The 27,845-nt window shown below is 40.0% G+C and overlaps 1 protein-coding gene across 2 annotated transcripts; it reads left to right on the top strand.

The window, feature by feature from the left end:
* The first annotated feature begins 84 nt into the window (after positions 1-84).
* LOC126291797 (dnaJ-like protein 60) lies at positions 85-27,845 on the top strand. 2 transcript variants are annotated; one of them, XM_049985493.1, is made up of 7 exons: positions 133-242; positions 350-478; positions 555-648; positions 4,947-5,131; positions 17,843-18,016; positions 21,288-21,569; positions 25,786-27,845. In XM_049985493.1, exons 2-6 carry the CDS (start codon positions 405-407, stop codon positions 21,565-21,567), a joined length of 807 nt encoding a protein of 268 aa, XP_049841450.1. In that variant the 5' UTR covers positions 133-242; positions 350-404; the 3' UTR covers positions 21,568-21,569; positions 25,786-27,845. The 2 variants fall into 2 exon arrangements, with proteins under 2 accessions (XP_049841449.1, XP_049841450.1); XM_049985492.1 differs by having other exon boundaries at positions 85-478.

Below are 27,845 nucleotides of genomic sequence, written 5' to 3'. Positions count from 1 at the left end.
TCCTACTGCTAGTAACTTTGCTAGCAGACGCATTTACGACACTCCCACTCGCTAATTATATGTGCGGAATGCGAAGCTGTTAGCAGTTGGTAGCGCATAATAGTAGTTGGGAGCGTGAATGAACTCTGCCCGAGTGTGGCAGCATCTATGGATTACGTTATTTGACTTGACTGTGGTGAAGGGGTTGACAGCAGAAGTGCGTGAAGTGACGTAAATAAAAACAATGTGAAGCAAATAAATACGTAAGTGACAGTTGTGCTGTAAAAGCCTATGCGCTTTTCTGCAAAGGACAAGTGTGACCGTTTGAGCCAGCTCTCTAAACGCGATAATGATAAAAGTGATTGCGCAGATGTTTCAGGCATAGGACGGATGCCTTAGCCTTCTTCGAAACATTAAATATAACGATGCAAAATTCCAGTTTTGCTTCGTTTGCTTGTCATCTATGCAATGCTGCACTCCGAAATTTCCACTCGTCAAGGTAACGCGCCAGATAGAGTTTGATAGTTATGTAATCAAGTTATTCTTGTCTTACATCCGTACATTCACCTTTTCAGGTATTTACAGAAAACCCATTACGAAGTTCTGAAAATAGCACGAAATAGTTCAAATAAGGACATCAAGGAGGCATTTATTAAATTATCGAAGAAGGTGAGTAATCGCCTGAACAATGTTATGAAAATTTCGATACTTGTAATCGTGTTATTTCATTTCTTGTGGTAGAAGCTTCATGGAGCTTTCAGTTTTATAATTAACAGCAGAGTTTGTATGCTGGCTAGACACGAATATACATGTATTGTTACAACTGTTTCACATAAACGCACCATATGTTCCTCCTCTTTTTTTCATTCTTCATTATAGCTGGAGGTGCAGTTTCTTTGTGCATAAATTTCACTATGTCTGTGCTACACGGAAACTGAAATTTTATATATTTTCCAAAAACTACAGAGTGGTGTGATATAGTGTAGAAAGCTGCTTGAAGTGTAAAAGATATACAGACATGAAAAACACCTACATTGCATTTCAGGCATTATTATTATGATGTCTAAACTTCGTTCAAGGTCAATGGATTTCTTATTAACTTAGGAAACTTGACAATAACAGTTCTGTTTCGATAGTTATGCACTCAAGTTATTCTTTTTCTTACTTTTGTACATTCATCTTTTCAGACAAGTGGAATGGTGCATGTGCATTGTGTTTAACTATGGTTTGCTGACTGTCGAAAGTTTTGAGACTGCTTAGCCAGTTAGCACTGAAACTGTCATTTTCAGTGTAACGTAGACCTCAGCCTATGCTGAAGAGCAATGTTTCACTACACCCTAATTTCCAGGAATAATGTGGATACAGAAACATTATTATCAGTGTTCTGTTTTCTTCGTTTTTGTGCTTGGTCAGCTTCACATGTCACATCATTCTTACATCATATGATGAAGCAGACTTCCAGTATAGGTTAGCTCAGTTGACTCAAGATGACCATATGTTGCCACATTTTTCTTGAATTTATTTGTTTCACTGAAGCCAGAATTAAAATATAGAAATGTTGGAGTGTGGTTGAACTGACTTCAGACAAAATGAGATGAATTAATCTTCCATATTACTGTTTGTTTATACAAAACAAGAGTGTAAACTCATACTGGTGAGCAACTAACTGTAGGCACAGTGGTCAATAATTACAAATTCGATTACATGGAAGTGCGTCCCCAGTGTTTCAAACTTTCATCTTATTCATTCACAGTGTTAATGGTAGAAAGATTAAATTTTCAACTTTCAGTACCAGTAAACCCACTAATCATTTGTGGAAATATTTATGACTGTGAAGTAACTTCACTCTATTCCAATCCTAAGTAGAGACCATCATTGAAAAATGTTTTAAGTCTCAGTTTGTGCATCTGAAAAGAAGTCACCAGGAAATAAAAAAAAACACACAAAGTCTTTACATTGCACAACTAGGATTTACATGGGGTTCAGTGAACTTGTGTGGCAATATTGCTGCATAGATTGGCACATCTTTCCCCAATTTGCAATGCTGTTTTGTCCTGTCTGTCTCGATGTGTCCCTATTAAAGGTATTCCCCAGACATACGTATATGCACAGTCCTCGTACTACATCAGTAAGCAATTTTCTTTACAAGATTTAAACTATGTAAGTACATTAAATCTAAAAATACCAAAATGAGAATTGTAATGCAGCAGTCAAAACAGCACTGATAACATAGGTAGGCTAATTTTTATAAATACAGTAAGCCTAAATGAGTAATTGTGAATCATAATTAAGTCTGATTCATGGACAGGAAAAGAGAAAGAGAGAGAGAGAAAGAGAAAAGAACCTTTTTATAACAGTCGGCAAGGACATAGTATGAACTCTGAAAGGATATTTTATTACGTTTCTTATTGACTCAGAATTTACTTGCCTCCCACTGTTACTAACATAAAGCTTCTGGAATTAGTAATTATATCAAACCCATGCGAAACTATAACTGTGAAGTTGTTTCACTGTTTGTAAGTAGTGGCCTACTGATATTATGTGCTGCTGTATGTATGTCGGTGTGTCTATTCTTAATGGTCAGTGATCAAAGTTCATTAGCATTCTGTTGCATCTGAGAATTCAGGACATTTACTATTGGGCACTATGTAATAAATTAACTTTGAATAAATAGAATGAACTTTGGCTTAAAGAAAGAAGGCAATTCTGTAACATTCAACACAAATGATAAATCTATAGTCTGTGTAACGTACACACAAATTTTAGGGGCGAATATTGATTGTCATTGAAATGGAAGGAGCATATGGCAGATATTGGCAAAGGGAGTCTCATAAGTGTGTTATAACCATAAGGTTCTATCATCACAGCCAGTGCCCCGTATGGAATTATTTTTCTTATGTGCACTTAGTTCTTAGGTACATAATTATCTTACCAAACACAAGGCTTACTTGCTTAACTAGGTATGTTGCACATTTTAAAATAATAGACACATGGTATGTACCATTTTAACCATTAAAGTCTGCCAGAGATTGAAGACCTTAGTGCAGAAAGGGATAACTCCATTTTTTTCCATAACACAAACCAGCTTCCATAAGCTATGGAATCTAATCTCTTTCTCACTTCGGTAGAAGAAAGGGATGAATACTGGAGATATTCCTATTTTGCACTGAACATAGTGGTCCAGTCACATTAATGAGACCATCATCTGTGTTCAATGTCGGATATGTGAAATGAGAGTTATCCCTTTTGTGCACTGAGGTCTTCAATTGTCACAACAATTTGCAGCCTAATAAAGTTTTCAGCAGTTTTTGGTGGCATACATAACAAAGTCCTCTATCAACTCTGTGAAGCACAATGCAAGGAAGATTTTATTTTTTATTTTATTAAGCTAACTTGTTCTAAATATGTGCAGGCAAGAGAGAATTGTTTGCAAGATAGAACCAGATGAGGTAGTGCATTTATTAAGTTGCTTATCTCCAATTTGAGAGGTGCAGGTTTATGCTATTCTGGTATACAGAAGAATCAAAAAGAAAACTGAGGATCTCTTACATGATGATAGTTTCGGCTTTAGGTATAGTAAAAGCACAAGAGAGACAGTTCTGACATTGCACTTGGTAATGAAAGCGAGATTTGATAAAAAATCAAGAAACATTCATACAATTTACTCACCTAGAAAAAGTGTTCAACAGTGTAAAGTGGTGCAAGAATATTTGAAATTCTGAGAAACATAGGAGTAAGATATATGGAAGGATGGGTAATACACAAGAGGGAAAAATAATTGTTAGTTGAAGAAGGACATGGAAGATTAGAAAGGATACAAGATGTGGAGGTAGTCTTTGGTCCCTACTGCTCCATCTGTACATTGAAGAAGTGTTGGAAATAAACGAGCAGTTCAGAAGTGTGATTAAAATCCAGGTCGAAAGGATATCAATGATAAGATTCGCTGACGGCATTGTCATCAGTGGACGAGAGGAAGAATTGCAGAGCATACCAAATGAAATGAACTGTCTGCTGAGCACACAATAAGGACTAAAAGTATCCAAAGAGATGTGAAAGTGATGAGGAGTAGCAGAAATGACATTAGTAATAAAATTAACACCAGAATGAAGTGAAGGAGTTCTGCCTCAGAAGCAAAATATTGGGTGACAGACAAAACAAGGATATAAAAAATAGACTAGTGCAGGCAAAGAGGGCATTCCTGGATAAAATAAGTTTACTTGTATCAAACATTGGCCTTAATTTGAGGAAGAAATTTGTGAGAGTTTATATTTGGAGCCTAAAATTGTGTGGAAGTGAATGGTGGAGTGTAGGGAAACCAGGAAATTTACAGAACTTGAAGTGTTCGAGGTGTGTTCCTACAGAAGGGTGTTGAAAGTTAAGTGAACTGATAAAATAAGGAATGAGGAGGTTCTCCACAGAAGCGGCAAAGAGAGGAACATGTGGAAAACATTGAGGAGGAGGAGGACAGCATGATATAACATTTGCCACGACATCAACGAATAAGTTCCATGGTAGTAAAGGAAGCTGCAAAGGGTAAAAGTGGTACGGGAAGAGAGAGACTGGACTGTATCCAACAAATAATTCAGGACACTGGGTGCAGGAGCTACTATGAGAAGAAGAGATTGGCACAGGAGAGAAATTTGTGTATATATTTGACTTACATCTTTCCTTGTACTAAGCTGATGAATCCTTTATCATAACAAGCCATTACTGTCACTTTGGCTGCCATAAGACATGGTGAAATCATATGCTCACCCTGCTGCTCTCGCTTTACTGGTATCAATTCCCTGCCCTCTTGGCATCTCTCTGGTTCATGCCCTGCCTGTCCCAGTGACAGTTGAAATGATACAAGCATTGACAGCCTGCTTAAGCTGGTTATGCCCACTATGCTGCAGTCAACGCAGCTCCTCAGTTCATGAGTTTCGTCATATTTTCTGTTTCCTTATTGATTTCACAAATTGTTGCAGTTTCATCCAGACATCAACAAAAATAACCCAGACACCCACAATGAGTTTGTAAAACTGAATGAAGCGTACAGCATCTTGAGTCGTCCAGACAAGAGGCGGGAGTATGACCTCAGCTTGCAGGTTGCTCACCCATCACCACACCCCACTGGTGGCCCCAATGTATACGAGAATGACATCCAGCAGGAGTAAGTACTGCACTAATGCTGATTATAACTTAGTCTCTTTAGTCAGTGCTGAATTTCTTCATTGTTGTATCTTGCAGTGGTAACTTACATGTATCCTCACGATTCCACAAGATAGAGCACTTGGCCACTCCTGTAATTAAGGATAGGAGCTTTCAATTCATTACAGAATTCTCATGTATTATTAGAAATAATTGACTGTGATTCCATCAAACAACAGATTTATAACTGCCAAGCACAACAGGAAATCGCTTTAGCAGTCACCACAGGCCAGAAATCCAGTAGGATCCCCAGTCCTTCCACAAATCCCTAGATCCATCCCAGAACTGCTCCCCTTAAGTCTGTCTCCCTCCTCATCCCCACCACTCCCCACAGTCGTACCCTCTACATGTTGCCTGTATTACATAAACCAAACCACTCAGGACTCCCGTTGTGACTGTTTACTATACCCCTTCAAGGTCCGGGCAACCACAGAGGGTGGGCTTATTGGTAGTTGGGAGCTCCAATGTTAGGCACGTAATGGAGCCCCTTAGGGATATGGCGGCTAAGGAGGGGAAGAAGTCCAGTGTGCATTCCAGGTGGAGTCATTCCTGATGTGGAAAGGGTCCTTCTGGATGTCATGAAGAGCACAGGGTGCAGCCAGCTGCAGGTGGTGTCACATGTCGGCACTAATGACGTGTGTCGCTTTGGATCTGAGGGAATTCTCTCTGGATTCCAGTGGCTATCTGATTTGGTAAAGGCTGCCGGTCTTGCTTACGAGGTGAAGGCGAGCTCACCATCTGCAGCATCGTCGACAGAACCGACTGCGGACCTTTGGTGCAGAGCCAGGTTGAGGGTCTAAATCAGAGGCTGAGACGGTTTTGCAACCATGTTGGCTGCAGATTCCTTGACTTGCGCCATAGGGTGGTGGGGTTTTGGGTTCCGCTGAATAGGTCAGGAGTTCACTACACTCAGCTGGCGGCTACACGGGTAGCGGAGGCTGTGTGGCGTGGACTGGGCGGTTTTTTATGTTAGAAGGCTTCGGGAAAGTATGGGGTGGGCTGCAATCTCAAAGGGTGCATGGCAAATGCAGGACGTGCTTGGGTCAAGGAACAGTCGGAATTGTAGTTGTAAATTGTTGTAGTTGTGCTGGGAAAGTCCCTGAGCTAATAGAAAGCACAGAAGCTGAAATCGTTGTAGGTTCAGAAAGGTGGCTAAAGCCTGAAATAAGTTCTGCAGAAATTTTTACGAAGTCTCAGATGGTGTTCAGGAAAGACAGATTAGGCAGAATTGGTGGTGGAGTGTTTGTGTCTGTCAGTAGTGGTGTATCTTGTAGTGAAGTCGAAGTAGATACTCCGTGCGAATTGGTGTGGGTGGAGGTTTTACTTAACAGCTGAACTAAGTTAATAATTGGATCCTTCTTCTGACTCCCAGACTCCGATGATGTAGTTGCTGAACAGTTCAGAGAATATTTGAGTCTCGTAACAAATAAATACCCCACTCATACAGTTATAGTTGGTGGGGACTTCAACCTTCCCTCGATATGTTGGCAAAAATACTTGTTCAAAACTGGTGGTAGGCAGAAAACATCTTCCGAGTTTGTCCTAATTGCTTTCTCCGAAAATTATTTCGAGCGGTTAGTCCATAAACCCATGCGAATTGTAAATGGTTGTGGAAACACACTTGACCTCTTAGCCACAAACAATCCAGAGCCGATAGAGAACATCATGACTGATACAGGGATTAGTGATCACAAGGTCGTTGTAGCTAGGCTCAATACCGTTTCTTCCAAATCCACCAGAAACAAACGCAAAATAATTTTATTTAAAAAAGTGGATAAAGTGTCATTAGAAGCCTTCCTAAGAGACAATCTCCATTCCTTCCGAACTGACTATGCAAATGTAGACGAGATGTGGCTCAAATTCAAAGATATAGTAGCAACAGCAATGGAGATATTCATACCTCATAAATTGGTAAGAGATGGAACGGATCCCCCGTGGTACACAAAACAGGTTCGAATGCTGTTGCTGAGGCAACGGAAAAAACATGCGAAGTTCAGAAGAACTCGAAATCCTGAAGATTGGCTAAAATTTACTGACGCGTGAAATTTGGCACAGACTTCAATGCGAGATGCCTTTAATAGGTTCCACAACGAAACATTGTCTCGAAATTTGGTAGAAAATCCGAAGAAATTCTGGTCGTATGTAAAGTACACAAGCGGCAAGATGCAGTCAATACCTTCGCTGCGCAGTGCTGATGGTACTGTTACCAACGACTGTGCTGCTAAAGCGGAGTTATTGAACACAGTTTTCCGAAATTCCTTCACCAGGGAAGACGAATGGAATATTCCAGAATTTGAAACACGAAAAGCTGCTAGCATGAGTTTCTTAGAAGTAGATACCTCAGTGGTTGCGAAACAACTCAAATCGCTTGATACGGGCAAGCCTTCAGGTCCAGATTGTATACCAATTAGGTTCCTTTCAGATTACGCTGATACAATAGCTCCCTACTTAGCAATCATATACAACCGCTCGCTTACCGATAGATCTATACCTGCAGATTGGAAAATTGCGCAGGTCGCACCAGTGTACAAGAAGGGCAGTAGGAGTAATCCATCGAACTACAGACTGTATTCAAACATTATGAATCATCTTGATGGGAACGATCTATTGATACGTAATCAGCATGGTTTCAGAAAACATCATTCTTGTGCAACGCAACTAGCTCTTTATTCGCATGAAGTAATGGCTGCTATCGACAGGGGATCTCAAGTTGATTCCGCCTTTCTAGATTTCCGGAAAGCTTTAGACACCATTCCTCACAAGCAACTTCTAATCAAGCTGCGGGCCTATGGGGTGTCGTCTCAGTTGTGCAACTGGATTCGTGATTTCCTGTCAGGAAGGTCGCAGTTCGTAGTAATAGACGGCAAATCACCGGGTAAAACTGAAGTGATATCAGGTGTTCCCCAGGGAAGTGTCCTGGGACCTCTGCTGTTCCTGATCTATATAAATGACATGGGTGACAATCTGAGCAGTTCTCTTAGGTTGTTCGCAGATGCTGCTGTAATTTACCGTCTAGTAAGGTCATCCAAAGACCAGTATCAGTTGCAAAGCGATTTAGAAAAGATTGCTGTATGGTGTGTCAGGTGGCAGTTGATGCTAAATAACGAAAAGTGTGAGGTGATCCACATGAGTTCCAAAAGAAATCCGTTGGAATTCGATTACTCGATAAATAGTACAATTCTCAAGGCTGTCAATTCAACTAAGTACCTTGGTGTTAAAATTACGAACAGTTTCAGTTGGAAAGACCGCATAGATAATATTGTGGGGAAGGCGAGCCAAAAGTTGCGTTTCATTGGCACGACACTTAGAAGATGCAACAAGTCCACTAAAGAGACAGCTTACACTACACTCGTTTGTCCTCTGTTATAATTTTGCTGCGCGGTGTGGGATCCTTACCAGGTGGGACTGACGGAGGACATCGAAAGGGTGCAAAAAAGGGCAGCTCATTTTGAGAGAGTGTGTCAGATATTATATGGGAGTTGGGATGGAAGTCATTACAGCAAAGACGTTTTTTGTCGCGGCGAGATCTATTTACGAAATTTCAGTCACCAACTTTCTCTTCCGAATGTGAAAATATTTTGTTGGGCCCAACCTGCATAGGTAGGAATGATCATCAAAATAAAATAAGAGAAATCAGAGCTCGAACAGAAAGGTTTAGGTGTTTGTTTTCCCGCGCGCTGTTCGGGAATGGTAGAGAGATAGTATGATTGTGGTTCGATGAACCCTCTGCCAAGCACTTAAATGTGAATTGCAGAGTAGTCATGTAGATGTAGATAATATCTGCCCTTGTGAACCAGCACCTTCAGCATATATACTGTGTAAAAACACCAACTATTTTCTGTACCGACCCACTGCAGTTCCTGTTCCTTTACTGTCCAGCTTCTTGCTTGTCACTGTTATTGCAATCACCTTCTACTCTAACATCTCCAGTACCTGTGGCCTTTCCACATTGCCTTTGTCAGTGCCTGACTGACTCCATCCTGGCTACCATGGCCAACTATATCCTCATCCACAATGACTTCTCCTTTGAAAGCAGGATCTACAGAGAAATCCGTGGTACAGCAGTGGTCACATAGTCCTGTGCTAATATATTTGTGGACCACTTAGTGGAATCCTTCCCAACTACTCTGAACCGCAAACCCTCCCAACTGATTCAGATTTGTTGATGACATCTTCACGACCTGGACTGAGTGTGAGGACACCCCATACGTGTTCCTCCAGAGCCTCCACAAATTCTCCCTCATTCGCTCGCCCTGGTCCTAATCAGTCTGACGAGCCACCTTCCTCAATGCCATCCTCTGCATATAGGATGGCTACATCAATACATCCTTCCAAATGAGACCTACCAACCTCTGACAAAACATCCATTTCAAAAGCTGCCCTCCCATCGACTCCAGGAATTCCCTCCCTTTAAGCCTAGCCACCTTTGGCTGTCGCACCTATAGTCATGAGCAGACCCTCTCCAAATATGCCAATTGAGATCCCCTGCTATACCCTCAGGACAAGAGAGATACTTTAATTTGTGGAAAAGGGCCAAAATGAGTGGCTGTCAGCTGCACTTGAACATACTAATTTATTCATTTGACAAACATTACCCATTCAATCTCGTGCCTTAAGGACAAAACAACTTTTAATTTAAAATCAGCTAGAAGCCATACATAAACAAACAACAAGGATGAATAAGACAGGCAGTGCACCAAATGGAGCTCAGAAGTTTCCAAGGGTCGGCCTAGAATTCAAACACTGACACTTACTTAGGTGAGACAGGCAGTCGGTCCAACAATTCTCAATCCAATGGCAACCCAACCAAGAGACAGTCAACGTACCAGGCAACAGGATAACTTCTGCTCCGATCTACTAGCACACAACAGGGAGTTCAGTGGAACAGTGCAGAAGGTATTGGCGCCCACAAGGAATTACACATCCAGCTGCCAAACTACATGCTGTGCTAGACAGCCGCAACACAACAAGGACAATATACTGCCTGAATTATCGTCAATGGCCAGGGCAAGTAACTGGAATGTTAACAGACACAAGGCAGAAGATCCCGTTGGTGCACTTCAATTCAGAAATAAACAAGCTAAGTTTAGCTCCACAGGAGGGCGGCTAGAATCGTTGTTGCTCGTGGGAATGTCCCAACAGCCCACAGCAAAATTCAAATGACACAGTGTGAACAGTTGGGGTAGATTAAATAAAGACTCAACTTTCGTGTCCGGGATCAGTGAGCCACAAACCTAATAGAAATGGGAACAGTCCCTCACACTCCAACTGCGCGTGGATGATGCCAATGGGGATGACTAGACGCCCGCCACGGAGACTTCCTCGCTTCTCCACGCCAACCGACAAACTTTCCAGGCCCGGAAATGGTGAAAGGACCGAATATACGTCGGCCGATGAGACAACCGACCAACAGTCGTCCCGCTCCAATATCCCTCAGTCAGACAGTTCATATGTGTCATCAGTGGTTGGTGAGCACTGGCTGTCGGAGCTTCACCGACGCTCAGGCCTTGACTTCACTGCTGCTGTGTCCCGAGTGCACTGCTGGTCCTTCCCGAACTGACTGCCGGACACACGACGACCCAGAAATACTATTGGGCACTCCAGAGATGGTACAACATTGCACTTATCGATACACACTGCTGCTGCCGCTCAGGGGCAAGTATTGCAGGAAGTTAGTGAAGCCAGTGAATGGAATAAGAAAACGAGGTGGCTGTTCTGTAGTAGAAGATGACAAACAATAAATGGGATAAAAGCGAGCCGTGCACAGCTCACCAATAGTCTCACTGAGACCTTCATGAGTGAAATTACTCTTCCCACCTAGTCCAGAAAAAGAACTGTTGCGGCTTGTCTCTCCACTCGCTCACCGCTGTACCAAATCCGGATGCCAAAGCAAACCCCTCTTGTGACTTAGTGCCAACTAAGACTGCAGCAATTCAATCACATTTGCCAGTCTGTGGCCGAGAAATATTTGGGCCGGCTAGATGCTGAGTATTCCACCCGACACAATGTGCTTGATGTGAATGACAGATTCACAACTTGTGCCATCTCGATCCTTTGCACTGAAATCCTTTTGAACTGCACAGGTGAGAACTCTGCCTCAATGTGTCCTTCGTTCAAGCAACACCCATGCCCTCTGACCTTTTTGTGCTGTTATCTGGACCCAGATTTTCCATTGTTTGATTTTGTACATTAGTCCTAGGATTGTTGTCAGTCACTTCTCACTTCTTTCATTTCTGGCAGTGTTTGGTGATCCTTTGGCTGCTGTAAACGTGCTTGCAACATACCGAGCTGAGGACATGATGTTATTGTCTAATGCACCTACCTGCAGTAAGTAGCCAGCGTTTGATCTTCTGCTTGGAGCTGGAGCAGGGCTACCTCCGTGTCCTTCCTTGCCCTGTGCTGAATATTTTTCGAGCACTTTCTGTGACGTTTTCTTTTGTCACTGTTAAAATTTGTTATGATGGAGATGAACATTATTTTAGCTGTAAAAATTAATTTTTGACTTTGAAGCTTCTATGTGTATTGAACATTGTCACAAATTCTACAGAGATGTAAATATAGATATTTCTTAAGTAGTCTCTAATCTGATTTTGGTAATCCTTTCTAGAAGTTGCTCTTAGTTTCAGATTCAGAAGAACTATCAATTACATCTCTTGTTGAAACTTAGTAGTGAAGTGTTGCACCTGCCAACATAGAGGGCTTAGGAAAGTAGTTTTCAGAATATATGGAGAAGTTATCGCTTCTACATATAGACTACTAGGGTCAACATATGGCGCATGCTAGTGCTAGTGACTCCCTTTCCTGTTCCACTAGCAAATGGAACAAAGGAAAAATGACTATATTTGTGCTTCCATACAAGCCCTGATTTCTCGCAACTTGTCTTCACAGCCTGTTGTGAGTTGTATGTTGGTGGCTATAGGATTGTTCTGCAGTGTGTCACAAATTATGACTCTCAAAACTTTCTCATTAGTGTTTTACAAATGAATGTCCTCTTCTCTCCAGGAATTCCCATTTCCATTCACAGAGTATCTCTGTAATACTTGCACATTGATTGAGCCCACCATTAACAAGTCTAACAGCACATCTCCAAGCAGCCTAAACGACGCCTTCTTAGAATTACACAAGTCCAAAGTCTACCACTTGCCTTCTTTACGACTGGCCTTAGATGCTCGTTCCATTTTATGTTGCTTTCCAGCAGTGTTGTTATCTTCACTCCGAACACTGGTTTGGTGCAGCTTTCCATGCTACTTTATCCTGTTCAAGCCTAATCATCTCCAAATAACTGCTGCAAATTACATCTTCTGACTCTGCATACTGTGTTCATCCCCCGTGTCCCTCAACAATTTTTACCTCCCACACTTATCTCCAATACTAAATTGGTGATGTGTCCTATCAACTGATCCTGTCTTCTAGGCAGGTATTGCCACAAATTTTTCTCCCAAATTCTTTTGACTACTTCTTCATTACTTACGCATTCCAGTGTTATGTCTATTTTGTCAAGCAGCATCTCACTGATAATGTATATGAATATTACAGGATTGTTTATCCTACTCATCTGCATTAACCTAAGTTTTCCCCTTCCATATACAGTAAGCTGCTGTTAATCACACCAAATAAAAATTCTGCGCACGTCTTCCCGTATCCTCATACAGTCACTTGACACTCTCCCGTTCACAACAGTGTCATCAGCAAACAGTTGCAGATTGCTAATCGCCCTATCCATCAGATGATTTAAGTGTGTAGAGAACAAGAAAAGTCGTGCCGTACTTCGTGTGGGCACTCTTGTCAATACATTGTGTCACTTTGTCAATGTCAAATAATTCGCCCTCACTGGCACTGTCTGTGAGTATCTCTGCCAACTCTCCCTCAGTGCAGCCACAACAACGTGTCATTTTTGTTGTAGAACAGATGATGGTAAAAACTCTGTGATCCCAATTCTGATGAACTGTAAGAGATAAAGTGCAGTGGCATCCGGGAAAACGAGTTCACAACAGATAAATTATCCGTACGCCACTTAGATTCCAGAACAATGAGTAGTTTGTGATACATGGGGGTGGACATTCTACTGTACACCTGAACTTGTAAACAGCACTCATGTACCTGAGATCATTAGTGTTCAGAGGTTGGCAAGAATACCTGAGTTAACCTGTCAGTAGTGCTGAAGGCAAACAGAGGCGCTACACTTAAAACTTGTCAGCAGCACCTTTGGGAACAGTAAGGCATAACGAGTTAACTCGTCACATTAGTCAAAGGGTTAATGCAAAAATGTGGAGTTACCCCACAGTTTGTAGTCCACGTTAAGCTGTTGGTTTCCCTGTAACTGGTTCAGTAGGTCATTTCAAAGGTCAGAGGATGACAATGACATATTACTCAGTACAACTGTGCCTGAATGAGCACTGTAGTGTTCAAACTAATCCTCATGTTGACACAGTTTCACTTTTATCTAACTTTAGGTTTGTTTGTCTGTTAGCCTGATCACAAGAAATTGTGCCGTTTCTTTGGCAAGCTGCCACTTTCAAATCTATATTGCTGTCAAGGCTTACAAGAACCACCCAGAGCACTGCCGAAAAAATGCTTTCCATCTTTTCTCCGGCACTTCCTCACACAGCCCTTATCAAGTTGCAGAAAGAACTTGATTCAACTCCATGGGGTGCAGTGTGTGTCGCAAATTCCCAGGAGACTTTTATTCTATCTCACCAATCTAATGTAAGCATGTTTATGCAACATAAACATGACTGTAACACAAAGTGTGTTACAAAAGAAATTGACAAAGTGTCAAGTTGTGGAGGACAAGGAACATCTTGCTTCGTCCTCAGGTGTCAGGCCAGTTGTATCAGCCAATTCAAGTACTGTTTTGGGAGCTTTCCTACATTTATTTGGTTGAATGCTGGCCCTGGGTTCCACATTATGCATACACCCCAAAATTGCAGTTTTCATGTTTTGTTTGACTTTAATTTACTATCCACTTTATTAAGTATGTGCTGATTACATCCCAGTTTCCCCACAGTGGCAGAGAGTGGTGAATTACGATAAAACCAAATATCTCATATTGCACCGTCAGGCTCTCCCTCCTTTCATTGTTGGTGGGCATAACTTTGAATGAGTTCAAGAATTCAAGTACCTTACTTTCATAATGACCAATATAAGTGAAGTGACAAAAGAAGTGTGTCAACAAATTGTAAATGCTAATCGCATGTTCTTTAGCCTGAACAATTTATTCAAGTCACAATTGATATCATCGAAGAATAAGAATCAGCTGTGCATGTACAACCGATATGTTTATGTGGTTGTGAACTGTGGACAACATCAGCAACACCGAAGAAGCATATTCTGCTGTTGCGAAAAAGGTATTCTGAAAGGTCTGTGGACCTGTCTACAATAGCGTGGAAGATAGACGAGAATGAAGTATGAAAGAAGACCTGTAGCAGTGCTTTGGAGAGCCACACATTAGCTGAATGTTAGGGCACAAGAGGCTACACTGGTTTGGCCACATTCTAAGGGCTGGTAGACCTCTCCTGAACCAAATCTTCCATTCTCAACTTGGTAGAAAATGTCCAAGGGTTCATCCAAGAATGTTATGGAAAGATGGAGTAGTAACAATCCTTAAAGAAATGGACTCAACAGCATTGGAAGACGAAGCTTGAGACTGGCAATGATGGAACATCATCTACAGCAGATCCCTCTTCTGCTGTGACAGATTGATCTCCTTTTTTATCATGCTTTTTGTGATGTGTTTTGTTATAATTTTTTAGAGTGGTGTTTCTCCTTTTGTAGTGTAGTTACTTCTTTTGTTTTTCTGCTGTAGGCTCTAAAGAGCCATTAATGCAATAAATGATGGGTTTGTTAACTTTATTGGCCACACTAGACCACTCGTGTCATTCCGCTTTCAGTTATTCTCTGAAGGTTGTACTCTTTGGTTCTTGCGATCTGCCCAACACCATTTTGTTCTTTCCAATTGTAATTTTGTCAGTTCACCTGAAATCTCTTAACCCCTTCTATTTATCATTTCTGTTGAAAATTTGTGGTTATTAAGAAAAAGAATAATAATTTCTCTATGTTCTCTGCATGTGGTATTTGATGTCCAACTGCTATCTGAATTTCTTGGATCCACTGTCCTAAGATTTCTCATCACGAGTTATTGTAAAATCCTGTTTCCTAACAGTCACAACAATGGAAAGAAGTGGGAGATTCTCTTCTTCTTCTTCTTCTTCTTCTTGGAGCTGGTGATTGTGTCATTGGTCAGTTGTGGAGGATTCTCCAGACTCCTTTGACCTGGTGTTTTTTATGTATGCAAATTGTGATGCTTATTGTTTTAGTTTTGAGGATGACCTGTTCTTTCAAATTTTGTTTGGATCAGGGTTTCGCTAGCACAAATGGCTTCCAGGAGAGTTACAGTTTGGTAGGGTTATACTGTCCGTTGACAAGCATTCCTTGTTGTTGACTAGGACAGAAATTGAGCTATATTCATTATATTGGTTCTCTTTTTCCACATTTCTTTCTCACTTAAACTATGCTTGACGACTTTTCCAAGATATACAAAGGGCATTCAATAAGTAATGCAACACATTTGTTTTCAGAAAGCAGGTTGGTTTTATTCAGGATTTCAGTATGCCATATTATGCCCCCTCTTTTGGCTATAAAACTATTTTTCAACATAATCTCCTTTCACTGCGACAGCTTTCTGCTACCTAACTGGGAGGGCTCCTATGCCCGCACGGTACCACTGTATAGGTGACATCTAAGCCAATGTCTCACTGCATCAATAACCTCCCCATTATCCATGTGCTTCTTCCCACGTTAGGCCAAACAGACGGAAGTCAGTAGGTGCAAGATCCAGGCCATAGTGTGGATGAGGAAGATCAGTCCAGTGAAGTTTCGTGGGTTCCTCTCAGCTGCACAGACTTGTGTTAGCATGGGGAAGGAGAAGTTCGTTAGCATTTTTGTGGCAGATGAATACGCTGAAGTGTTTGTTTCAGTTTCCTGAGGGTAAACCAGTACAGTTCCAAGTCGATTGTATTATCATGAGGGAGGACGTCAAACTGAATAATCCCTTCAGAGTCCCAGAAGACTGTAGCTGTGACTTTACACCTGAGGGTGCAGCTTTGAACTCTTTCTTCGGAGGAGAGGTGGTGTGACACCACTCCGTGGGAGGCTGCACAGGTTTGCCTGACGTTGTTGTGATGATGAATGACGCCCCACCCGAGTCACTGTGTGTTTGTTCAGTGCCAGGTCTCCACAGACCTTCTGCGAGCTCCTATGAATGTCTGCAATGCTGCGGTTATCCGCCAAAAGAAATCGAGTGAAAGCTCTCTGCTAGGGACTCACCTGCATTACAGATGCCTTTTTTAAAGCTATGTATACGCTGTCACCTATCAGAATTTCTTGTAACTTGGGCTGAAGTTGGCATATTCTATTATGTCCCACAACAAATTCCGCATTTTTTCAACTTAAATTGGCCGAGAAAAAAAATTTGTTGCATTGCTTACTGAACACTCCTCGTAAATTGTAGAACTATGTTAATTTTTTATGTTTCTGAGGAGTTAATTATACACAATTTTCTCAGATAATATTTGTAATCTTATTTTAAGGCAATTTTTTGGAGACTGGTGATCTGCACACAAACTTCTTCCATGTCAAAAGCTAAATCATTTGGAAACCCCACAATCAGTTTGTTATTATTGAATGTTTCCCTCCAATTTTGATTTTAGGTATGGTTTCTTTTTGCCAAATCTTCGTGATGTAATGCTGTCTAATATCAGAAAATAAAAGACAAGAAGATATTTTTAACTACATTGTTTCATTTATTGAAATATCTCTTAGTGGAAGGGTAGTTGGGTCAGCTTATGGCATACGAGCTGCCCCTCAGAGTTTTATTGTTCTGTATTACATAATTCTCGTGGTCAGAGTGTAGAGGCATAAGCCTAGTTTACTTCTGTCTCAAAACCATTACTGCGAAACTATTTCTGTAGATGACTGCCTATATTGTGGCCCCAGTGTACACTTCAGTTTTGACATTTTATGATGACTGAGGCACCGTTTTCATCCTTGAGATGAAAATTTTGACAGTTATATTTGTAGTGGTGGAGGTGAGGCTTGTCTGCATTTTTTGAAAACAGAGACTTTTGTTCCGTGTCCCTGCAGTATCCGTGCTGTGTTCCAAATTCCTCAATTGCTGTGGTTGTTAGAGATGTTTGTCATACCACTTATAAGGTAAATTATAAGTTACTTTGATACACTTTTCTAATCGCACATATTAAATTTTCTGTTTCCACTGTTAGCTTCAAATTATGTTTTTTGGATGGCTTCTGTATTTACAGATCTCTGTATTTAGTAAAGTTGATCTCCTTAGGATGGCTTCATATTATCCTGAGAGCATCAGCAGAAGTTTCCAAATGCAGATATGGATTGTCATTAATTTTAGATGTGTTATTTCTTACGGAATTGTCTTCAGAAGTAACTCTGACATTGTCAACCCTTCAATTCTTTTATTGTGATGACTCATCTTCGAGTGCCGCTCTGCAGGGCACATCATTCTTATAAAGATTATCATTAACATCTAATAAGCAACTTGCATAGTGTAAGTGCAACATAGTTCTGTCTTGTAAAAGTTTGGGTATGTTAAAACTAATGCCTCTGTGTAACTGGGCTTTACATTCTTTATTTTGTGTTTCAGCCCATGGAAGGACCCATCATTCTTCAGGAACCGTGATCGCAGCCGGGACGATGAGAACCGCAGCAAGCCATACTACGGCATCGGCAAGCTGGGCCGGCTGCCCAACTCGTGGCTGGTTGCCTTCCTGTTTGCTGTAACTGCTGTCGGTGTTGCTCTGCAAGCTGTAGCTATCAGGTTATTGAGCCAGTTCCTTGCTCCTGAAATAAGCATTTCCTAACACTGATCACTGATATTTACACTGTCGACAGGGAGGGAGGGGAGGGGAGGAGAGAGAGGAAGAGACACTAGTGCTCCTGTACCTAAGTAACTGTGTGTATTTTTTAATGTATTTGTGTGTTCGTTTGAGTGGGTGCTACCCCCTCCCCCCTAACAACCCCCAAATTGGAGCTGTGACTGTACATTGTGACAAGTTTCAACATGCATGGGCAATTTAGTCTTTACCGTATGTGTAATGTTGCACTCAGCTGGGGTGCAGAAACTGTGAAACTCCTTCATATCCCCCTGGAAAACAAAGTGAAGGTGTGTGTGTGTGTGTGTGTGTGTGTGTGTGTGTGTGTGTGTGTGTCACTTGGCATTTCCCAAAGTAATGCAAGTAGCAAACTGCTCAATGGTTAATCAGTTTTCATGAAACTTATCATTACTTAAGAATACAGTTAAAGCTCAAAAAATAGTCATACACTTAAAGTGCCATCATTTGTAGATGGTTATGTAATTCTAGAAGTCATTCCTTATTTGTGATCCTCACAAGTTTCTTAATTTACAGCATAATGTATAGTTTACCGTGTGATCCAGGAAGAGTGGCATAGTTTAGAATCGGTGTTAAACTGTATGTTCTCCTATAGCTACTTTGGTAAGTCAGTTCAAAAGTCGGAGGAAGGCAACGGCATACTGTGTACAACAGGACCACATGTAGAAAAGCATTATTTTTTTTAAAATGATTTTCTGATTGAGGATTGCTTTACCTTAAAGGCTACCTTGTATCTAGTTACCTTGTATATTTACCGAAATAAAACGATCACTGAAATACAATTTTGCGGCTGCTGGCTGCCATCAGGCAGAATACTTCGGGATTTCGAATTTCATGTCTTATGATCATTGGTGGCATCCTTTTATAGGCTTTTTCACCAGAATATAAAATTCGTTCCTGAACCCTAGCCAGAGATCCACAGTTTATATGGAAATCATTTGGACTGTGAATTTCACAATTCACTCATATTATTAACTGTGAATACCAGGATGGAATGTAACAATACAAGAGAAGGAATGTTGCTACTCACCATATAGCAGATATGCTGAGCTGCGATGGGCACAATAAAAAGATTCACACAATCATAGCTTTCGGCCAGTAAGTAGTCTTTTGTCTACTGCTGACGAAGGCCTTAATGGCTGAAAGCTATGATTGTGCGAATCTTTTTATTGTGCCTGTTGCGGCTCAGCATCTCCACTATATGGTGAGTGGTGAGTAGCAACTTTCCTTCTGTCGTATTGTTACATTGCATCCTGGATTTTCCATTGTTTGATTTTTGCCTGACGGCTTTTCTTCAATCCTAACCCTGTGCTGTTTACCTTTGTAACTACTTTCTTTTGCATCGCTATATTCAATGTCCATCCTTCTTTCTTTTCTTTCCTGTTTCCTTACGAACCGCACTGCATGCACTACTTATGAGCCACATTGTATCAATGGACTCGGCCGTGCGCAACAGACGATGTTAAGAACATGCTGATTGTTGGTGCAGCATCTTATGTCCCAGATTACTCCCGCCGATATAATTAAGCCCATACCTTCAAACTGATCACGCTCCCTGTGTCAGTTCCTGTATTTTTGCGTGTTATCTCCCACACCTCTACTGCTGACAAAGGCCTTAATGGCCGAAAGCTATGATTATGTGAATCTTTGTATTGTGCCTATTGTGGCTCAGCATCTCCACTATACGGTGAGTAGCAACTTTCCTTCTCTCGTATTGTAACTGTGAATACCATCAGATAGTAAGTACACTGTCACCTGAACATAAAGCCAACCTCACACGGGATGTGAAAGCAAATGTGGGCATGCATCTGGATTAGTTTTCCAACATCACAGTTCACATTGTGGAGCAATTGTAAATGTAATTGGCAGAATAAGGTAGATCAGATTTTTGCTGCATTGAGTGCGTCGCCAGTGAGCTGCAGTGTTTCTTATTACATCACAAGTGGGACTTGGGAGATGTCATTTTGAATTAATTATTTCTAGTTGAAACCAATATCTGTTTGTTTTTATATTTGAACAGGTGTGCTGTGAACATGTGCTGTTTCAAGTCATTGGCAAACTTTAGATGTCTCGAAAGTGTTATTTTTAGTACCATTTGTGCAGAGAACCTATCGATGGTTAATAGCTGTTTGAATTACAACTTTTGTACTATGGGAGTAAGCCGCTTCAGAACACCATTTCATTGAAGACTTATCAAAAGTGCATCAACTTTGGTATGATCTGTTACTGTTAAATTACAGATAACGGCATATTGGTAGTTGAAGCCTTTAGGACATTGTAAGATTTAAAAAATAGACTTGAATAACATCTGTCAAAGGCAGTAAAGTGGTTACACACACTGTCTCTTAACTGAAGAGTCACTGTTCATGTTCTATTCTGCGCAAATATTTTTTTAATTCGCCCTCATGTTTTCTGCAAGATGCTGCGGCATTGATATAATGCAGAACTAAGAGGAAAAAATGGACCTGTGAATTGCAAGACTGCTCTCCACCTCTTTATATGATTCATCTGCAGTTTGGTACAATATATACTGCTAACAGAAAACGTGGCTAGTATGTGGACACAGGAGCAAATGTGAATTTTAATAGACCCCGCGGAAGGGGACCAGTATTTGTAACATAAGCAGGTGTCCTCTACCAGCAGTTCACTGCTCTATCCATTGATGTGTCCAGAACAACCTTACACATATGTCACCATAAAGTAGATGGTGTCCCAGAACCTGTGAATATGTGAAAAATGTTATGATGCAGCAGTTATTGTAATCAGAGAGTGTATGATGACTTAGTGCTATTGCTAAGTATAACAATTTTCACTAGTTGTGCCTTCTATTACTAACAACATTCGGTGAATTTAATTATATGCCCAAATATTACAGATTCACTTTCTAATTAATTCCCTTAAAGAGTTAGAATCTACAATTATTGTAGCTCTATAATACATGATACCAGCAACACCCCATACATAAAAATTTACTTTCTTGTAAACACCTTACTTTTAAATGATTGGATTCTGGATTCTCACTGTAAATGAAAAACAGTGGCAATACTAAACATAAGTATATTTAATTTCATAGTGATGGCCAATTATATAAATATATGTTGTTACTTATTTCATCAGCTTTAAATGGTATTCTACTTAACATCGATCCTTATGGTAGTGTTTGCTTACACTCGACTCTTTGTGGTTTTATGCGTGCAGGCACTCGATGACACTGCGCCGAAGCGCTCTAGATGAGGCGAGCGCACGCCACAGCGTGCTTCACACAAAGATGCAGGAGCAGGCGCACGACGCCGGCAACCACAATAACCTGCGCATGATGCACTCGCGTCTCGGTGGCACCAGTGCGGGTTTTGCACTCCTCATGAAAGATGGCAATCGGGAGCCGGCAGAAAAGCAACCGGTGGAAAAGCCGCCATCACCCATCAAAGTTGTGGATGATCTTCCAGCAGTGGATGTGAAAGCAGCTTCAATCGGCTGAAGGTAAAATATTTTTTATTGTCCTCCATCAAGCTATTTGTTACGTGCAGGCTAGCAGCTAGTCTGGAAAACCTCAAAATATTAATATTTTTTTAGTGTTCTCGACCTCCATCACAACTACTTCCAATATTTAATTGTTTCTGATTGTATATCATTAATTTTGTGAAGGTTTGTAGGTTCACGTCATTGGGGAAGAATAAGGTGAGAAGGGAAAAATTCTTTTCAACAGCCTTTCATTAGTAGCTATCTGGATATAATTTCTGTTTCTTGCTCAGACAACCACTGACAAAATTTAATCTGGTGCTCAGATAAATTCTGTGAACTGCTGATTTTTGCCACCACCACCACCACCACCACCACCACCACCACCTCCTTCACCTTCACCTTCATCTTCTCTTTCCTGTCCTCCTCCACTTTGTGCAGTTTACAGACCCTGGCTGGGCCTGTTTGGAAAGGTAGGCATCCCCTCTCCACTCTGTATTAGTCATCTCCTCTCTTATTCTCACTTTCCTTCACTCCACCGGATCAATCTGTCAATCTCTTGCCTCCTATTGTCACTTCATGGGCCGCTCTGTATCCTGCCAACTTCCATTCTTTTAACATCCCCACAGAATTTGTTGTTGCTAGCACAGGCTTTTATTTCACACTTTCTCTCACTGCCTCCTCCTTACTTTATCTGTTCCAGTAAGTCCTATTCTGCTTCTTTGACATTTCATCTCAAAAGCCTGTACCTTGGTTACCTGCCTTCTCTTCGTTACCCATGTTTCTGATGCATATGTATTGGAGCCTAATATGCTTGGTACAACACTTGTTTGCTTTTTGGTGGTACATGCTTGTTCCAGAAGAGGCTTCTTATACTCTGGAGGAAACCATGGGCTTGTCTTCCTCTTTAACTGATCTCCTTGTCATTCCTCCTACTGTCCTCTGTTGGTACTTGAAAATTTCCACTTTTTTCAGTACTTGTCGCCTGATACTTACATCTGTTATTACTCCCATTTCACCATCACTACACACTTCTTGGCTTTAAATTTCAATCCATACTGTCCCAGCACTTCCCATTTCCCCGCACCATTAAAGAATCTGTGTACACCTTTGCTTTCATATTTTCATCTCTTATACACACTAACACTCCTTTCATTATCTCATCCATGATGATTATGAAAAGTAGAAGGGGTAGTGCAATCCCTTGTTTCAGCCCATTTTTCTCCCCTCCTATTTTTATGCCACTCTCACTCCCATGTTACATTTCCTATATTCTTCTAATAGTCAGCCATCCGATTTTCCATATATTGCTTTTTTATACCATGATCTGCCTTCTCAATGTACAGGTTTATACACTATCATTTAAATTTAAAATTAAATGTAGTCTACACAAATATACTTACAGATTGCTTTCAGGTAATTGCAATAAATGTCTAATCTACTTTCATTTAGTAGATCATTCTGTTTTTCAAAATGTCAGAAGGCTGCTTCACTAATGCATCTTCGTGAACTGTTTTGAAACTTAAGACATTTCATGATTTTTTTCATTATACTATTATTAGTCATTAATTAAATAATGTTGTGGACCGTATATTGTGTATGTAGCTAACTCCTCAATGTTACTCCACATGTCCATCTACATAAGTGATGAATGTGTGGTGTGAGTGATTTCGCTGCCTGCTTCCCCCTCCCCTCCCCCCATTTCCACTCCAGTGGTGAAGCAGAAAACATGATAGTTGACACAAAAAATATGTATTGTAACAAACTGCAAGGTACACAATGCATTTCATTTAGCAGTTTGCCTGTCCAAGACACTCCCACTCATCACGGTGTAAAGGTAAGTGCACAAACAGTTCCTGACAGTAAGTAGTCTGTTGGTGGATTTTCGAGGTCCAGAACCATTTTCCATTGCCCTGGTTGATCTATCCACGTGAGAATGTAGCACTAGATACCACTAAAGTGCTGAAAATGAGTGAGATAACTGGAAAAATCAGGGGAAAGACTTGGTTGGTGTTCTGACATACTATAGGACATGTTGGACTACATGTTGACATTAGAATATGTTCAGGGTCATTTTGTTACAAATCTGAGTGTCTCCTTCAGAAACAATCACTTCTGGAGCCACATAAGGACAGGTAAAGAGGTGCTTTGAATTGTTATCTCTTTGTCAATCTTCCATGGTTACCACTGGCACTGCCCAGCCTGTGGAATCCCCATTACTGTTGGTGGATTGTCGAGGTCCAGACCCATTTTCCATTGTCTCATTGTGAGTGTTACAGATTGTAACATGCATGTGAGAATTTGTCATTAACATAAAAGCAAAGGTGGGTTTCCAATTTTAAAAAGTAGAGAAACTGTGCACGAGTATTAATGTTTTGTAGATCAGCACTGAATATCTGGTCTTCATTTTTCTTTTTTTCTAATTTTGCTGACTTTATTGCAGTGTTGTGCTTAAAAGTCGACAATAAGCATAGCGTGATTAGTGTTCAGTTCAAATTTCTGTCAAGGGCTACTGATGTTACATCCCAATGACAATGTCTTGAAGCTATTCTTGTAAAGAGTTCTCATATGTTCAATGTTATCACGCAGTGTAGATGTAACACGGCATGACATGGACTGGTGATGGACATTGGTAATATAGGTGTTTCCAGCGGGTGACAAGAGCTTATAACTTACTGAAATGGTGATAAAACTGTAAATATTTTATGTTGACATTGTTGGTCATCTGTCATGGATTCAGGAACTGCAGCTATATTTACTATCGATAATTAGACTGTTGATTTCAGCTTATTTTGTATTCCCCAACTGCAATGGCTAATTATTCTGAAATGTTCTATTTAAGTATGTTATTGAAAAGTACCCTTTGCTGTGCAACGCAAACATCATGTTATCTGTCTTGCAACATGCACATTAATGTTTACATCGCAAGGCAGAGGCCAAGTTTGTTGTAACACACAACAACAACAATAAAACACAATCTCTATAACAATCTAGTTTGAAGACATCATATTTCTTATTGTTCTGAATAGGTCACTTTACAATTTACAAAATGTTATGTTCAACAATGTTTACATTTTAATTCATTTTAACATATACAAAGCATTTTTTATTTTGGATTGCTTGAGACTTGCCTAACTCTATGAGGTTGAAATAATTACAGAGCATTTTCCATGAAGGTAAAGAACCAACTTAGAGAATACAATTGAATACCTCTCAAGTTATTCTTTTAATTTGGTAGTAGGAACAGCAGATTGATTCTTTAGATTAGGGCCTGGGCTAGCTTCAGCTCAACTTGAGTATTTTTTTTCCATCTTAACACTGTTCTGTGGCTGTTTGAAATACAACCTTTCAGAATGTTTAATCACTGCAATGGTGATACACACCACCGTCAAAAAATGGTTTGAATTTCACCAAAATCATGTGTCAAATTAAAAATAAGTACCATTGGGAACTATAGAATACAGTTCCCAACGAAACTGTAAATCTTAGCTGAACTTGGAATAAATAATGAGTAAATGGATTGACATCTCAAATTTTGTGTGTGCCCATGAAAATTAGTAAAACTTGCTCTCACAGAACTCTACAACAAGAGATGGTTCAGAGAAAGTTAGAATTTCAGCCAGGAACACCTGAAAATCTCAGGAACGCCTTTTTAATGAAACAGTCACAGCCCTGGAATGATTGATTTGAAATTTAGTCCCCCCCCCCCCCCCTCCCTCCCAGTATGAAATCAGTATTCAGCTGCACAACTGGAATATTTTGTTGCACTAAACTAAGGTTCAACAGAGATTAGTCTGTCAAGTTTGGAAAATACAAATCATTAAAACATGAGCATACATATAAGTAAGGTACAAAAAGCCTGTTACAAAAACTTACTTAATATTGGCTAACATGGATAATCTATTGTCAATTTAGGATCAGACTATAAAGAACTCCTAAAAAGATTAAGTTAAAAAATATTTTTCCTTTCTTTTTTTGAAAATTATCTGGTGTGCGACAGTTGATGTAACAATATGAAATATCGCAAAATGTACATGTGTATGTGATAATTATTACAACTTATTAATAACTTAGAACAAATTAATTTAATTTATATTCAAAGCTAGAAGTGAGAAACAATACAAAAGATGTACTTTTTATCATTTGATGTTCATGCATGCCTGTTGGGTTGGCTGATTAAATTGCAGTTACTGAATCTGCCTTTTTTTTCTACTGATAGTTCCGTATTATTTTTCAGATCCGGATGTGGTCTAATGCCTGACATTCACAGTGCCCTGCTGATTCCTTTTATTTATGCTTGAAGCACAGAAATTTTAAATGAAGATTTATTTTTCTAAGTCCTTTATATAAAGATGTTGAAATATTAGTTGTTAATTCTTTTGCTGTTATGTGTCACTGCAAGATACGTGAAACTGAAACCTAGTACAATGAACTGTGATAATTTTGTAAGTGAAAAGTAGGTAAAATTTTGAGTTTGCTCAAAATATTGATATCTTACTCTGATGTAAACAAGAAATTACTTAGTGCAGCTACATCTAACAATAAGGATACTTAAACACAAAAGATTATTACAGTTGTACAGTGGTACTCTCTCTATTAGTAATGCTCAGACATCTTGTCTCTTTACTACTGCTAAGTAGTGAAGATGGCTGTGATACCATATATACTCATCCCATTTTCCCTCTCTTTGATCTTTGTATGGCTGTCTAGGTTTTAAGATTTCCATAGTTTCCGTAAACAGCATGACAATCACCAGGATGGTGTCTTTGGAAAGTACCGGCTAGTGCCCTTCCTCAATCCAAACTTGTGTTATATCAACATACACACTCCGTAAGCCACCATATGGTGTGTATGGTGGAGGTATCCTGTATGACCACTAGTCATTTCCTTTCCTGTTTCACTTGCAAATATAGTGAGGGCGAAACCCTCTGTAAGTCTCCCATCATTCTCGGCCTCAAAAAGCAGTTCTCTAAATTTGTCTTTCCTCCAGTGATTCCCATCTGAGTTCCCAAATCATCTCCAAAATACTTGCATGTTGTTCGAACCTACTGGTAACAAATCTTGCTCTTGACCTTTTTGCCCATGGAACATTGTTGAGCTATCCAGATTTACATTCCCTAAATTGTGTTAGGTAAATGCCAGACTGGTACCTTCCGAAAAGACATTGCAAATGTTATTCCTTTCTAATCCAATCTTCTGCTCTGTCTATTAATAATCCTGTTGTTAATGGGAAATTAAGATCTAATCTCACTTCCCTTTTATGATTCCTACGAAAGCATTTTTTGTTGTAAAGCATGATGTTTAACACTGTTGCAGATATTTGTAAGCCATCTTGTTGGTTTGATGTCATAAATGCAGAAGACTATCTATGATCATGTTTAAATATCAGTACTACATAATTTTTAGGTGAAAAGAAGGAAGGAATATCCATGGAATATTAGTCTTCAAAATTGTACACTTATTGTCGGTACATAAGTAGTTCTTACTTAGATCGATTCCAAGTTTTGTTTGAGAAAGCTATTACACTACAAGGAGTACTTACCTCCATGAGGTAAAATTAAAAGATTCACCAACCCAAAGGTTGGTTTGAGCATCATGAAGCTTTAGTAGGTGTGATCCTACTGGAGATTGAGGAGAAGCTGTTGCCTGGTTTGTGCGAGCACCCAGCCATTGGCTAAACGATGCTTACTATTTAAAGTGGACTCTGACCTGTAATGGCACTCAGCATTTTTTACACCAGGAGTGAAAGGAATGATAAGTTTTGTAGGACTGACCATGGACCTGACGCCTTCAGATTGCGATGCCCGACCCAGTTCTCTCCTTATACGGATCATTTTTTGTCTATAAATGACTGGGGGTGGCAATTGGACTTGTAATTATAGTGGGCAGACACTCAAATGCAGTAAGACCTCAGTATTTATTTCACTAAATGCTCTAAGCATTAATTTTGAATAGCTACTGTGATGGTGTTGTTTGTAATTTTTGTAAGAAACATCTTTACACAGGATTGACCACTGACTGAAAATGAGTTTTTACACTGAGGTTACCATGTAATTTTTAATGTGAAGAACTTCTTAAACTGATAGTACTTCAGTGCAATGTAACAATAATTTACTGCACTTTTGTTGAAACATAAATTTACTTTGTCACACATCATCAATCAGTAAAATCATATGTTCTGAACACCACAGTAATAATCTTTCTTTTAGTAATGAAAATGTGCACAATACCTTTTGTTGTCTTCTACATCTGCTTTTATTATGCTTTTCATTTTAATAAAGTAGCTGGTATTTTTTA

The sequence above is a fragment of the Schistocerca gregaria genome, chromosome 9, assembly GCF_023897955.1.
Source record: "Schistocerca gregaria isolate iqSchGreg1 chromosome 9, iqSchGreg1.2, whole genome shotgun sequence".
NCBI classification, from domain to species: domain Eukaryota; kingdom Metazoa; phylum Arthropoda; class Insecta; order Orthoptera; family Acrididae; genus Schistocerca; species Schistocerca gregaria.
The sequence above is the reverse complement of the archived record's forward strand: the minus strand, read 5'-3'. Positions and strand labels throughout refer to the sequence as shown.